Source organism: Danio rerio, chromosome 8 (assembly GCF_049306965.1).
Source record: "Danio rerio strain Tuebingen ecotype United States chromosome 8, GRCz12tu, whole genome shotgun sequence".
NCBI lineage: Eukaryota > Metazoa > Chordata > Actinopteri > Cypriniformes > Danionidae > Danio > Danio rerio.
The window spans coordinates 34,247,417-34,262,772 of record NC_133183.1 but is presented as its reverse complement, the minus strand read 5'-3'; the positions used below and the strand labels follow the sequence as shown (position 1 = coordinate 34,262,772).

Below are 15,356 nucleotides of genomic sequence, written 5' to 3'. Positions count from 1 at the left end.
CGCTGTGGTTAGAAAGTTAATATTCAGTGTGGTTGTGTTAAAAAAAATAGTCCACCTATATGTAACAGTTTACTGATAATTTACTCAACCTGAGGCCATTCAAGATGTGTTTTTCAGTAGTGTTTTAAAAATTATTATTTTTTAATCTAAAAACTGTGGTTCCTGGTGATTTATCAAATTAAATTATTTGTCAATGGCTGCAAGCACTTTTAGAGTAAAAAAAAAAAAAAAAATAATAATAATAATAAAAAATACAGTCACAAAAAATTCAAATATGTCGCTCCCGGTGATGCATTAAAGTTAAACATAAAAATTACTTGCAACACTAAAGTCCACATGAACCCAAAGCTGCCATTTAGGTATATATATATATATATATATATATATATATATATATATATATATATATATATATATATATATATATATATATATATATATATTGTGACTCGGTTTCTAGCGATACAGACTATTAAATGAGAAAACAGTATAGGCATGGCTTGTTTATTCTATTGCAAGCAGATTTGATGTAGTAAAGTAGCCTTTTTATTTAGAAAGATCAGGAAAAAGTTTTAGAAGTTTTTACAACCTAAAAGACACCTCCTCCTCACCATTCCTGTTTGCTTTCATTGTGCTGTTTTAACTCACAGTTGGAAGGTTGTGGTTATATAATACTTAACCCTATACCTCAGACAAACAACATCAAAGATTTTAAGTAGATTTTCAGATCAAACTTTTTTTTTTTTTTTTTTTTCTAAATGACAGGCACAGATGAAATGTTCACCAAACAAAAAAAGCTAGCAAAACCAATGGTTAATGGTTAGTTTTGAATTGATACCATTAATCCACAGTCTCTGCATGTCTCTTATGACACATAAATACAATTTTCAAGCACACAAACTGGCATGGGAGCTGATGCTGCTACAGTAATTATATATATATTAGAATTTATAATACTTTTTACAAAGATATACATGTTATTGTTACATATTAAATACCTTTTTTTTTAAGCTGTGGTGCATTTTTAACCTACGTTCCTGACTCAAGTTAAAGGGTTATTTATTAGTTATTAATTACTTATCTTTATGTCGTTATAATTCACCTGTTCATCTTCAGAATGCAAATTCAGATATTTTAGATGAAGTCTGAATGTTCTCACATCTTCCATATACAGCAACAGTCCCAAATGTACATATTGCCATTAGAGTTGACATGCAAGAATACTATTGTTGGCAGTAAATGTTTATCCTGACCTGAAGCAGAATACTTTGGTGAGCAAAGTTGCTTTTACAATTTTTACGGCACACAAAAGTGTTTTTGGTGCTGTCTATGTTTACAGTTAAACCACTGAAATCACATGGAATAAACTTTGAATGTCTTGAGTCTGTTGTTGTCTATGGAGGATGAGAGAGCTCTCTGATTTCATCTAAAACATCTTAAATTGTGTTTTAAAGATGAATAAAAGTATTAGGGGTATGGAATACCATAAGGGTGAATCATTGATAACAAATTTTCATTTTTGTGTGAGCTATTTTTAAAGTGAGCCTACGGCCAATCTTCTTCACTAAATGAAAAGTTTGAAGGTCAGCACCACACAACACAATATACGGAACTTGTTCATTTTTACCTAACAGAAATAATTATGCTCCCCACTCTTCAGATGGCTCTGGCTGAGATGGTCAACATCTCATCTTTTTTGAATGCTATCACTTGAATAATTGCATCTCTAGTGTTCCTCTCTTGCTGCCCAGCAATAGATGGACTTCAGACAATGTTTTTGAATATGCTTTAATCACGACTGGGAGGATCTGTCCAATCAGACAGTCTATATGAGCCTATGTGGGTAATTTACAGCACTTTCATGGCATGGCTTTTATTCTACAAGGTTGGTTTTTCATATGTTTAACCCTTTGTTAGTAAGTAAAAAAAATAGGATTTGTTTAGATATTTAAATCATGAGAGCATATGTTTCTAGACAGCTGTCTAGTCTATATTCCTTTTCCTATAAGACGCCAACTTGGATTTGGTAAGTTAGAAACATTTAAACCATTTCCCTCCATCGGCCCTAATCCATCATGGCCTCCTAATAATCCCCATTCACCAAATTGGCTCTATCACTGTCTCTCCACTCCACCTAGTGTGTGGTGAAAGCATTGGCACCGTTGTGCTGTGGCTGCCATCGCATTGTCCAAGTGGATGCTGCACACTGGTGGTAGTGTGGAGAGAACCCAACCCCCACCACCACCATGATTGTGATGTACTTTGGGTGTATGAAATACACAATATATGTGCTGTTTAAATGCACGTTACATTTAGTTTTCTGCAGCACAAAAATGTCAAATCTACAAGAAACCTGAATGTTAGTTATGATTAAATTAATGATTAAACAGTCTCTCACACCGCAGAGAGTAATATTTCTTATTTTACCTCGGCGCTTGCATGCTTTCATTTCTTTGGTTTAGAGAAATGAAACCTGCAGAGATTTGACACAAGAGAAAAAAACAAGAGAAAAAACAGTTGACAATTTCATTGAACATTTGATATTAAAAATATACTAGCAGTTGTGATGGACAATAAACCAATGTCAGTTATAATGCTTTAAAAGGGAAATATTATGGATGAAATTTACTCTGCAACAACAGTGACTAAATCTACATTACTATATCCAAAAGAATATAATGCAGTTATAATACAATAATAAATGTACACTTACTGGTAAGCATCCAGATTTGCATATGATTAAGCTGTATGGCATTTAGCACAAAAAAACAAACACTTGCATTGCTAACAAACATATTTATGGTTGTAATTTTATATATGTGCTTACTAATGTCTGTATTGACAGAAAAAATTAATTGAGCAATCAAACGAGTTTAATCTTATTGATCATAATAACGTTATTGTTTGTCTATAACCTATTTTTCAGCAGGACGTTTGATTTATAGATTTTATATCATTATTTTGAATTTACGTTTTTATTGTCTGGGCCATGGTCTTAATAGATTTTATTCATGGCACATACTGTATCCATACTAAAGACATTTTTATTAAAGCAATCCTTATAAAGACGAGATGTTACAGAATATATTTTTTTAATAAATAACATTTTGCTATGCTGTCTTTTCTTTGCTACCTTTATTCACATTCTAGAGTGAATTTGGATTTTTAAGACATTTAAAATTCTGTTTAGTCAGGGTAGTGTCAATATATTAATTTTCAGGAACAAAAGTAAGACAATGCTGAGACACAAGTTGTGCATTCAATGGATTGTACTCTTTAAAAACAACATATACATTATGTGAAAATACCTTTCAGCAAATGAAAACTCCACAAAGGTTTTTGATAGTTGAGAGTTGTGATCAATGTCTTTTGTGTACAGTATGTTCCTTTGCAAAGTCTACACCTCAGTGCCTTGATTTCACCTGCATTCAGTTCAAAATGGCATCTAACCTAAGATTTATACACATGAAAAAAATTTTTTTTCATCTCCTGATAGTTTAATTTGAACAAATAAGCGTGTTTTTCAAACGGATTAAGAGCTACCCTATTCATTGACCTTTCAGCGGCATGGCTGAGAACATTTCAAGTCTTTTGTTGTCTCTTTTCATGTAATTCTTAACCTGAGGAACAGAGCTAAAGCATTTCAGTGATATTAACTGCCCTCCCTCTAAATGGGTTCCCAGTTAGTGGCTTTTTCCCTCCTGCCGGATGCTTTGTCCTGTCAGCCAATGACACACGTAATCCTTAAAAGATTTGTGTGACAAATTGCCTGTCCAGATGCGAATGATAGCATGAATCATTGGGTGTCGCGTCTCAGAGAAACCAAGCTTTTTTATATAAGTGCCCTGCTTTACACTTACCCATTCTGTCAAGCAACAAGAAAATGCTGCATCAGGAGAAATCTTATGCATAAATTAATTTATCTTCAGCGCTGCATTTGAACTTTGTGTCCTACATTTCGATCAATATTGTCCTTGATAATAAGCTCAACCCTGCTTAGTATTTACAGTGGATTTGGTTCCAAGCGATGTCATCGATGCACTGGTGTCGGGTGTAATTAGTAACAAGTTGCTAATTAAATTAGTTTTCTGTTAAAGTAAAGAACTGTTATAAGATAAATAAATTACACTCAGCTACATATATTATGTTTCTGCCTCATATATATTTTTTGGTATATTGTTATATTTTTGTAGAAGGTTACATTTATCAAGACCACTGCACCTAAATAAATTGAATGAGTAATTAATTTATGACAATATCTTGTATGTTTATAAGGATACAATTTTATTTTTGTTAATATGCAGATATTTTGTATGACACCCAAGTTTTCGACTATAATGTTAGAGATGTCCAACAGCTGCATAAGCTTAAGAAATGAAAAATTATATATACAATACCCGACAAAAGTCTTGTCGCCTGTCCAAGTTTTAGAAATACCAAATAATAACTTGACTTATAGTTGAGCATTTGGTTTCAGAAGTAGTTTATATGAAAGACAAAGGCCTCTAGATCACGCTTATTTTACCAAAATTAAACACGATCATGCCTTGATTTTTTTAAATTTATTTATTTTTTTGCTTAGACAAAAGTGTTGTCACGTAACAGAAATAAAGTAAAGTATAGAATATAAAGCTTGGAGGACTGCATCCATACATCTCTGCCATGACTCTGATAACTTACTAAAAAAGTAATCTGGAATGGCAAAGAAAGCATTCTTGCAGGACTTCCAGAGTTCATCAATATTATTTGGATTCATCTTCAATGTCTCCTCCTCAATCTTACCCCAGAGATGCTCAATAATGTTAATATCTGGTAACTGGGCTGGACAATCCTGGAGCATTTTGACCTTCTTTGCTTTTAGGAACTAGATGTGCAGGCTGAAGTATGAGAAGTAGCGATATCATGCTGAAAAATTTGCCCTCTCTTGTGGTTTGTAATGTAATGGGCAGCACAACTGTCTTGATACCTCAGGATGTTGATGTTGCCATTCACTCTGCAAATCTCTCGTGCCTCTTTAACCCCAAACCATGATTTGTCCTTCCCCAACTTGACTGATTTCTATGAGAATCTTGGGTCCATGTGGGTTCCCATAGGTCTTCTGCAGTATTTGTGATGATTGGGATGCAGTTCAACAGAGGATTCATCAGAAAAATCTACCTTTTGCCACGTTTCCAAATGATCAACTAGAAATCAAGTTATTATTTGTTGCTCTTACAACTGGCATAGACAACAAGACTTTTGTCAGGTAGTGTAGTATCAAATGTAATGACGTTAATTTGAATACATATAATGTTTAACTTTTTTAAGTGATAATTGTTTAAAAATAAAACTAAAAGGTCCTGTCTGACCCCAATTTAAAGTAATAAAAGAGTATAAGTCCTGTTGTCTATGCATTGAGATTTATATCAATTTTAAGTAGTATTAAGTCAATCGATGATTAAGTTAATGTTTAGACAAAGTAATTAAAATACAATTTTAATAATGTAGTGAGCAATGGATTACTTTTTTTGAATAAATCGCCCATCACATTTTCAATTCTCTTGGATCATCTCTTTGAAGATGGTTTATTTCCATCAATTTTGGTCTGAGGCTTTAGACTTGCTCTCGCGCTGTGTCGTTCTTCCCTGCTGTCCATTTATCATTTTCTCTGAGTCACTCTATCTCTCTTGTATCAAGACAAAGAGAGTCGCTCTGTACAATAACCCGACCCGCACAAGGACTCCTCTGTAGCCTCTGGATCAAAAATAGCAGCACTTCAACAAATTTAGCGGCATCCATTCATTTTCTGGAATGCTTTTATGAAAGATTGCCTATTTTGTTTAAAGATGTTCAGCTTGCAGTCGCCCTTTTTTATGAATTGATGCTGCTGTAGTGTTTCCATGGACACTAAAAGCACAGTTCTTTCATTGTAATGTTACTATTATTTGAAGGACTTTTTTTTTGTCCCTGTCTTTTCGTGTCATGATGATCAAGCCACATCTTTGAATGTGAAATGGTATTGCATTCTATAGAAAAGCTGTTTAAATGGCTTGATCTTTCTCTTTGTGCAGGTTGGTGACTTTAGAGAACAGCCCTGCTATCACTCCAGAACTTCTGAGGATCTTCCAGAATATGTCTCCTCTACTTGGTAGGTGGAATTACTTTTTCTTTGAATGTCTTAGTTTTTTTCTTTTTTTTTAATTGTAGATCAAGCTGAGAGCCAGTGCCAATTTAACTGTCATATGCCTTGAAAGGCAGTTCAGACTTTGAGTTGAATTCTTCCTCCAGCTTTAAATAATTCTTGACCTGAATCTGTTGCAATTTTTTTATTGCTCAATTTGTCTTTATTTGTCCTTATTAACTCACTATTAAGGCTGGGCAATTTGGCCTAAAATCAAAATCTCGATTAATTGAACATTTTAACTCGATTACAATTAATTAACGATTATATTTTGCCCTTATTATTCACTTATAAGTTTTAAAATATGCTAACATATTACAAGTGAGAGATTTTTGATTGAAGGGTGCATTATTTGACTTTAAAATAAAAGAAACAAACACCATCTATTATCTATGATTATTTATTGAACTTCAACGTTGAAAAACTGAAACTAAAACACACATTGACTAAAACGGTCACTTTTTCTTATAAAAAGGGAATAATAAATAACTTCACTTCTGGAAACCAAATGAATGATTTTTATGTTTTTCATATAAAAATTAGTAAAAGTAGTTTCTCTTCTAAATAAAAAACTCTTGTGTATCCTGTAAATAATATTTTGAACAGTGCATTTCTTGGGTCTTCTGTAAACAAACATTTTAATGTAAATAATCATTTCATTGCAATGGAAAATTGCCATCTCTGGCGCAGCTTCCAATCATCACAGGCATCGGCGATTCTCTCAGATCGCGTCTTTGATAGTTCATACTATGTGATTGTCACTCACGTGCACGAGCACCGATTTGCCTGTGATTTCAGGAATTTGTCGGCCATTTCTCAAAACCTGTCGGCAAGCCAAAATCGCGGCTAAAATCAGGCAGTCTGAACTTGGCATAAGTAAACACAAAATGGTATATAGATATCCTTCATGCTTTTTTAAAATTATTTAGTTAGTTACTACTTCATATAAGATTTATGGCTCATAAAAGGACAAAACTATTTCTTTGAGTTTTAAGATTAAAATAAAATTACCTCACTGTTTATTCTCCCTCATGTGGTTTTAACTGTTTATGCATTTCTTTCTTTTGTTGAATTCGAAGACATTTTGACGAATGCTTATTGAGGGCACCCATCCACTTTTATTGTAGGAACAATGCAGTGTACTTTAATTGGTCCAAGCATCCATCATTTGTCAATATATCATCTTCTGTATTTAACAAAAGGCAGAAACTCAATTAAAGTTTTGAGCAAATTATGACAGAATTTTCATTTTTGGGTGAACGATCCCTTTAATACAGAGCAGCCTAAAGCAGATTTTTTTCCTGCTGAATTTCCAGAGCAGAACTTAATTCATCCTATTCAACATTCTCAGATCTTGTCAGCTGAATATTAACTAACTTGACCTCAATCCTGTAATGGAATGTTTTTTTTTTTTTTAAATTTCAACTCAGATTGATTGTCAATCAGCAGCTTATTTATCACACAGCTCTTTCATTCCTAATGCTGTAATTCAATTAATGGAGCTGAAGGCAATTTCATATTTTGGTGTGTAGTTATTGAGCTCTTTATTCCTCTCAGTCGGATCCCTTTAGCGCTCGTCTCTCTTTAATTCACTTAAATGTTATTTTGGTTGTAATAGAGCTGTTTCTGAAACGGGAATATGATGGTTTTCAGAGTGACTGAGGCGATGCAAAAATTGCTGGTTTTTGCTTCCCCGGGGTCGTATTAGAATTAGATAATTAACAGTTTTGATTGGGGTGCTGTAATTAAATATGCTTGCATCACCGCCTCCTAGCCTCTGGGAAATGTCACGCAGAAGTGTTCGCTCGAGAGGAGCTGTTCAAGCGTAAGGCCAACACCTTTCATAACCTCAGAAAGATGCGTAGTCGAGGGAGGCTGGAGGTCGCTACGAGAGAGAGAATAAGAGAAAGCATTTCATTAAAGCATCTGCCCGTGCATTGAAATGCAAAGGGGGCAGCTGATTGAAGCGATTTTTCCATTTGCATGCTCATTTCTCCTGTCCTCATCTCTTTCAGGTACTGATGGTAATAATAGCACGAGGGCCTGTTAAGACTCTGTCTCTTTCATCCATTCTTCGGGAGCTAGTTAAGAAGAAAAAAAGATTTCTTTATGGAATGGAATGAGGATGACCTCTGACTGGAATTAAGTCGGTGTCATCTAGAGATAGTGAAAGTGCTGATTCTCTTTTTTTTTTTTTTTTTGTAGCAGGGACAGTCTTTGTACAGTATTGAGTCAGTTCAGTTTAGGTGGAGGGTTCCCACAGGTCATGGAATTTTAGCAATATAATGAAATGTTTAAAGATATATAACAGATATTGACTACATTTACATGGACATCAGTAATCAAACAATTTCCCTTAATCTGAATAAGACAATAATATGATTAAGGTGTTTACATGAGTTGCTTGTTTCTTTCGTGATGCCGTTTTATATGTTATAGCAATACGATTAATGTCATCGCATCACCACGCTATCCACTTTTCTTCTGGAGTTTCATGTAATTTCGGATGTTTCATTCTTAATTTGTCAACTTTAACTGCAGTTTGTTTCTCACTTTCATTCAGGAACATTTCTTACATGTCCCATTTGACAATCAAGATATTGGATGCGAGTGTAGTTTTAATGAAATTTTTGATACCGCACGCCGTATGGGAGAAAAAAAACTCTCTGCATTTCTTGGTAGGTGCAGAGAATAGCGTCAAACAGCCGTGTGTTTATTATCCATCCTGTCACAAAATATGGTTCAAATCCTACACAACGGTAATAGTTTGATTAAGGTGTTTACATGTTTACATTCGGAGAGCAGCATTTACAGATCTTTCAGTCCATAATATTGTAGTGATATTAACGTACTGTAAACTTGGTAACTAGATCATTTTGACTAAGGTATGTCTTTAAAAACTGAAAGAGTACTGCTGGCGTACTAACTAACTTTGCAATCATAAACAAAGAACATTGATCACACTCTTACCAATGTTGTAGAGACAGAACAATCAACACGAACTGGAACCGCGTGTCTTTTTTTTTAAAAGAAGACGAGTGGCAAATCCGAATTTCACCATTTCCAGATGTGAAAAGCTCTCAGATAAAAATGTTACAAACATATTTTGTCCTTTACAAACATTTATCCTTACAAACATATTTTTGTCACATGTTAGCAAACCACTGTAATCCACACGTCCACACGCGATAAGCGCTCTCATCGTGGGAAAAATAAAAACAAAACTTTCGTTGTGACACATTTACAAACACAACACTGGCGATCCATGTCTCTGAACAATTCTTCTTATTAATTCTGCATATTAATGAAGTTGCACCTCATTCAAGTCTGTCTCATAAATTAATGCTGAAAACTCAAATCGCGTGCATGCGTGCGTGCTTGCATGTGTGTATGAATATTAGGAGTTTTGGCTTCAAAATAACCTCCTCAAAGACCGAGTGTTGAAGTAGACTACAGAAAAAAAATAAAAGTGCTATTAATCTATCAAATATGGATGAGGAAGCACTTCACAACCACACAAGCAGTAGGTATCTCAGATGTTTGTTTTTTAATCTGAGGTAAATTATGCATTGTTGTTCTCATAGAGACTGTTAAAATGCTGCAAAATGATATTCAAGCTAACACTAATATTATGCAAAGCACAGATTTTCAGTAGATGTCATGAAAATTCTGCTTTTTAGTAAGTGCAAGTTATGGAATTTCATTTTTGACTTGGAGTAGGAATCCTGACATAGAAACTACAGAAAAAAAAGAAAAGAAAAAAAAAACACCTTGGTAATACTTTAGTTTGTCACAACTCATGCTATTATCTACTGGATCATTTCCTGCCTATTATTAAGATGTTGACTGTTTATCAGTAGTTGTTAGGTATAATCTTATTTTACATTCCTAATCCTACCCAAAACAATTAATAAGCAGCTAATTAGTAGTTTGTTGAGCTAGTGGTCTTCGTTATTGATTTGTTAATAGTGTGAATTGTGACCCTACCAAAGATTTACCAAAACTCTTTGTGTGTATGTGTCTAAAGTGAGCGTGCATAATTAATATAGTAGAGTGTCTATAATGCAGCTGAACTTATTAGTGATCATTTTGAAATATAGAAAGATGTTAATGTTTTGTAATTTATTGCAATGTGAAAAGTCAGTCTTAAAAAAGTGTGCGTGTGCTTGCACGTTCATGTGTGTGTGTGTGTGTGTGTGTGTGTGTGTGTGTGTGTGTGTGTGTGTGTGTGTGTGTGTGTGTGTGTGTGTGTGTGTGTGTGTGTAAATGCAATCGGTTTAAGCTGTGGATAGATGTCAGTATAAAAAAACTTGTTACTTGTCACTAGGTTTAGCTTTGGCATGTCACTCGGTGTCCACAGCTTATTAGCTTTTTACGAAATAATATATGTTTCTCTAAACATTTTCACTATTGGAGACTGTTTAATAAATTTTCCTCTAATTGTTGATGTCTTTAGCTTTATAAATGTCTAAATAACCTTCACAAGATTGACATCAAATTTGTGTGACATGCCATTCCAAGTTTCATAAGGTTGTTCACTCACTGGCCACTTTATTAGGTCTACGTCAAACTGTTCGTTCATGCAAATTTCTAATCAGCCAATCACATGGCAGCAACTCAATGCATTTAGGCATGCAGACATGGTCAAGATGATCTGCTGTCGAGCATCAAAATAAGAAAGAAAGTTGATTTAAGTGACTTTAAACGTGGCATGGTTGTTGGTACCAGATGGTCTGATATGCGTATTTCAGAAACTGCTGATTTACTAGGATTTTCACGCACAACCATCTCTAGGGTTTACAGAGAATGGTCAGAAAAAGAGAAAATATCCAGTAGAATGCAGTTTTGTGGGCGCAAATGCCTTGTTGATGGTTTGGGCTGATAGAAAGGCAACAGTAACTTAAGTAACTTGCAACGCATTTAACCTTGAGGCAGATGGGCTACAGCAGCAGAAGACCACACCGGGTGCCACTCCTGTCAGCTAAGAACAGTAAACTGAGGCTACAATTCGCACAGGCTCATAAAATTGGAAAATAGAAGATTGGAAAAACGTTGCCTGGTCTGATGATTCTCGACTTCTGCTGCGACATTCAGATGTTAGGGTCAGAATTTGGCGTCAACAACATGGAAGCATAGACCAATCCTGCCTTGTGTCAACGGTTCAGGCTGGTGGCGGTATGGGGGATATTTGGGCATTGTGTCATCGCCACGGCCTACCGGAGTATTGTTGCTGACCATGTCCATCCCTTTATGACCACATCTTCTGATATCTACATCCAGCATGATAACGCATCATGGTATGAGCATGAATCATCTCAGACTGTTTTTTTTTTTGAACATGGCAATGAGTTTACTGTACTCAAATGGCTTCCACAGTCACCAGACTCAAGCCATTAGAACACCTTTGGGATGTAGTGAAACTGGAGATTCCGATCATGGGCGTGCAGCCAACAAATCTGCAGCAACTGTGTGATGCTATCATGTCAATATGGATCAAAATCTCTGGGAAATATTTCCAGTAACTTGTTGAATCTATGCCACAATGGACTAAGGCAGTTCTAAAGGCAAAAGAGGGTCTATCCCGGGACTAGTAATAAAGTGGCCGGTGAGTGTATGTTATTTAACAAAAATCCTTTACTAAACTGTTGTATCCCGCAAGACTAACACCACGATGAGTGAATAATGCCTTCATTTTCATTTTTGAGTGAACAAGGCTGATTATATGTAAAATTTTAATTAGTTGGAGTTTTTGCCGTTGCATCAAAACTCGTAAATGTCATGCCTTCAGACACTTAAGTCACACTTGCATTGATATGAACTGCATTTCAGCATTATGACAACCCCAGTATCATCTCACTGTCTTGATATTTCTACTCTGAAGTCTTATACTCTTAGCAGTAGTGCTTTTACAAATAGGAAGTGGCACCTCAGAGAAGTTAAAAAGAAAAACTCGCTGAGACAGAAAAAAAAGAGAAAAGTTTCAGGTTGTCGCTCTAAGCCAGCACCGTTCGGCCAGCTTATCTGCCTGGGTGATGAAATCTCATCATCTGTTGTAAGTCTGTGTTCTTAGCGGCGTTCGACAGGGGAGCAGATCCCTCGCTGTGCGCCAAACAGCTCACTTTCCTCATCTCTCACTGCTTGCAGCGCTTCACCTGCTGGGGTCTGGGATGAGAGACTCCTGCCACGGCCCTCCCGCTGACTTGCGCTACTGTCTCTTTCTCACTGAGTCTGTGATGCCCAGCTGCTTTACTATGCCGCTGCCATTTGCTTCCTGTTACAGTGAAGAGGATTTGGTTTTACATCAAGCTTTTGAATGGAGAAATTGGTTACTCTGTGATTACTTGCTATCACAGTGGAAAAAAGAGATACTTGTATTTAGAAGTGGTTAAGAGCACATCAAATCGAACTTGGTTTAAAGTAAGCATGCATAATATTATTGGAATGTTTGATGAATTTGGCGATAATGGAGTGAAATCTAAACATAGGCATTAGGCAATTATGCAGATAATATGTTAATTGAAACCTGGAAGTGCTTACTTGTACGTCTAGTGTGCTAAAAATAAGATCCGATCAGCAGTCTGCTAATTCTTAAAGTGCTTTTTGCCTGTATGTGGATTGTAGATCACAGTAGGGCTGCACAATATATCGTTTCAGCATTGAAATCGCAATGTGCGCATCTGCAAAAACCACATCGCAAAGATATGCAATGTTAATTCTGCATTATAGTGGACAAGGACCGATAGAATTGTATTTAATCAATGTATTTGTATGGAATTTATAATTTTTTTTTTTTTTTCAAACATACATTTCAAAGCGAAAGCAAGATTATTTAACTCACCCCTTTGGCAGATAATTTTGCTTGTTTTCAGGAAAAACTTTTATTTTTGTCTTATTTCATCTGAGTTTTAAACCAAAACAATATTTATTTTTGATCTAACAAGTTTTTCATTGTAACCATTAAATTACTTTACTTGAGTACTGTTAGACTCCCTGTTATTTAACTATCTTGTGAAACTGTAATTATATTGCAATATTTATCACAGAAAAATAAAATATGGCAATATATTTTTTTTTCCAATATTGTGCAGTCCTAGATTATAGTGTACAAAGAACAGCTAGTTTAAAATTTTTAGCTTTAAATCAGCCTTGATCTTTATTCAGTGACTATTTATGCTTTATAAATCTCTTATAACTGACAATTAAAGGCTCGGTTATGTTAATGAATGGCAGTTAATTGTACACTACAGTTTAAGTATTGATGAATAACATTGAAATATTTTATTATATTGATATTGTAATGTGAAGCTGGATGCTGACAACAGAGGTGCGGATCCAAATGCAGGTTTATTGAGGGGTCAGGCAAGCTACAGTCAACACAGAGGCAAAGAGAAGTATGCAGGCAAATCCAGATTCATAGTCAAAATAACAGGTGAGTGGTCAGAGGGCAGGCAGCATACAGGGATAAACAATATAACAAACAAAACAAAGCGAGGGTCAAAATCGGCAAGACAAGGCAAGCGAAATGTGCCGTAATGTTCACAAAAAGTATCACAAGACTCAGCAATGAGGGTGTCAGAGTGAGCTGTATATATGCGAGTGTAATCAGTCCATGAGCAGCTTCAGCTGTGCAAGTCTACTCAATGGGAAACTTGAACAGGTGTGAGTGTGTGGTGCATGACTGAATCTTGTAGTCCATATACCGGCAGAAAAATAATTCTATGTGATCTGTGTTTTTTTAACAGGGATCTGTAAGGATTAGATCGCTGGTGGCTATGACAAATATATTGTTAAATTATTTTATTATTGTTGTTTTTTGACACTCCTGTTATTCAGCCACGTTTAAAGTGTAGTGTAATTGTATTTTTAGATAAAGATTGCAAATATTTATTTTATTTTATATAAATTTCATTGTTCAGTGTCTTGAAATTTATTTTAAATAATTGTTTTATTTATTTATTTATTTTATTTTTTTTATTACTCAATCATACATTTGCTTTTTGTTTAAAATATAACTTAGCCTTATAATGGACAATTCCATTGTAAGGGATTAACTAAGCATTATAGCGGTCACTTTTGATGAGCTCACAACTCAGTAGAAATTTGTGCTAATAAAGCATTTGGTATGGGCAGTTATAGCAACATATCTTGCCGGTAAAAATATGCATTTATAATGAGCCTGCAAAAACACATTTGTCTTCAGGACTGCTAATAATAAGATAAGGTCAGCTGTCTGGCCTTCTTGAAGTGAATTTTAGCAGCTAAAATTGTGAATGTACGGATAATAACGAATACTCAATTCAACAGGATTAGTTTAAAAATATCGGCTTATGGGATGTCAGCAAAAAAATTATATATTGTGCATAACTAAGATATATTTACTGTTGAATTATAAATTGTGTGATAGTCTAGTGATTAATTGATCAATGGTATCTGTGGCTTAATGTTTACTAATATAATCTTGAAAAAACTCAATCTTACATTTTCCTTGTAATAAATGTTGCAAGTACTACAACTGATCTAAGTGATTTAGCGCTGAATATCTGATATCTACTGGTTTTCTTAGTGTTAGCTGCACCTTTAGGTTTATTAAGGTAAATACAGTAAGTAAATTCTGAGAATTACACCGTGCTAAAATGCATTTATAAAAAAGTTTAACCTGTTCTTGTTTTGACTTAACATATTATTGTTTTATAAAATAAGAAATCTAATATCTTTTGATGTTAAATAATAATTTTTTCACTTTGTATACTAAAAGAAAAAAGACAGTATTGTGTATCAAACATGCAGATGTTGTGTTCACGTTTATGCAACATTGCAATTGAAGCACCTCATTTAGTCAAACTGATGTGATTAAGCTCATAATCATAGAAATCATAATCATATTCAACTATGCGGCATATGCTGATTTTAATTGCTGTAAGCAAGATTGTGAACACCTTTATTGCATTATCTCTCTCCCTAAAGTGTGCTCAGACATAAACATATGCTGTGTGTTGTTCACACATGATGTAGTGATTGAACTGCATGACATTATTCTGAAGTTTTTCTTGTACAATGGAACTCGCTGCACAGTGATCGCATTAACATTTTCATTACATAAGCTATGTTCAACCCAAATCAATCCTTATTTGAACGGCAAAACAACTTTGTTCTGAATAAATACCACACACTAATTGAGTTTTTACTATGGAAGGAG

At 34.7% G+C, this 15,356-nt stretch overlaps 1 protein-coding gene across 2 annotated transcripts in view; it reads left to right on the top strand.

The window, feature by feature from the left end:
* ipo11 (importin 11) overlaps positions 1-15,356 on the top strand; it is a 327,032-nt gene that overhangs the window by 185,741 nt on the left and 125,935 nt on the right. For both annotated transcript variants that reach the window (XM_005167156.6, NM_001159661.1), the window contains one exon: positions 6,051-6,127. In XM_005167156.6, coding sequence (XP_005167213.1) covers positions 6,051-6,127 — 77 coding nt within the window. The remainder of the gene's footprint in view (positions 1-6,050; positions 6,128-15,356) is intronic.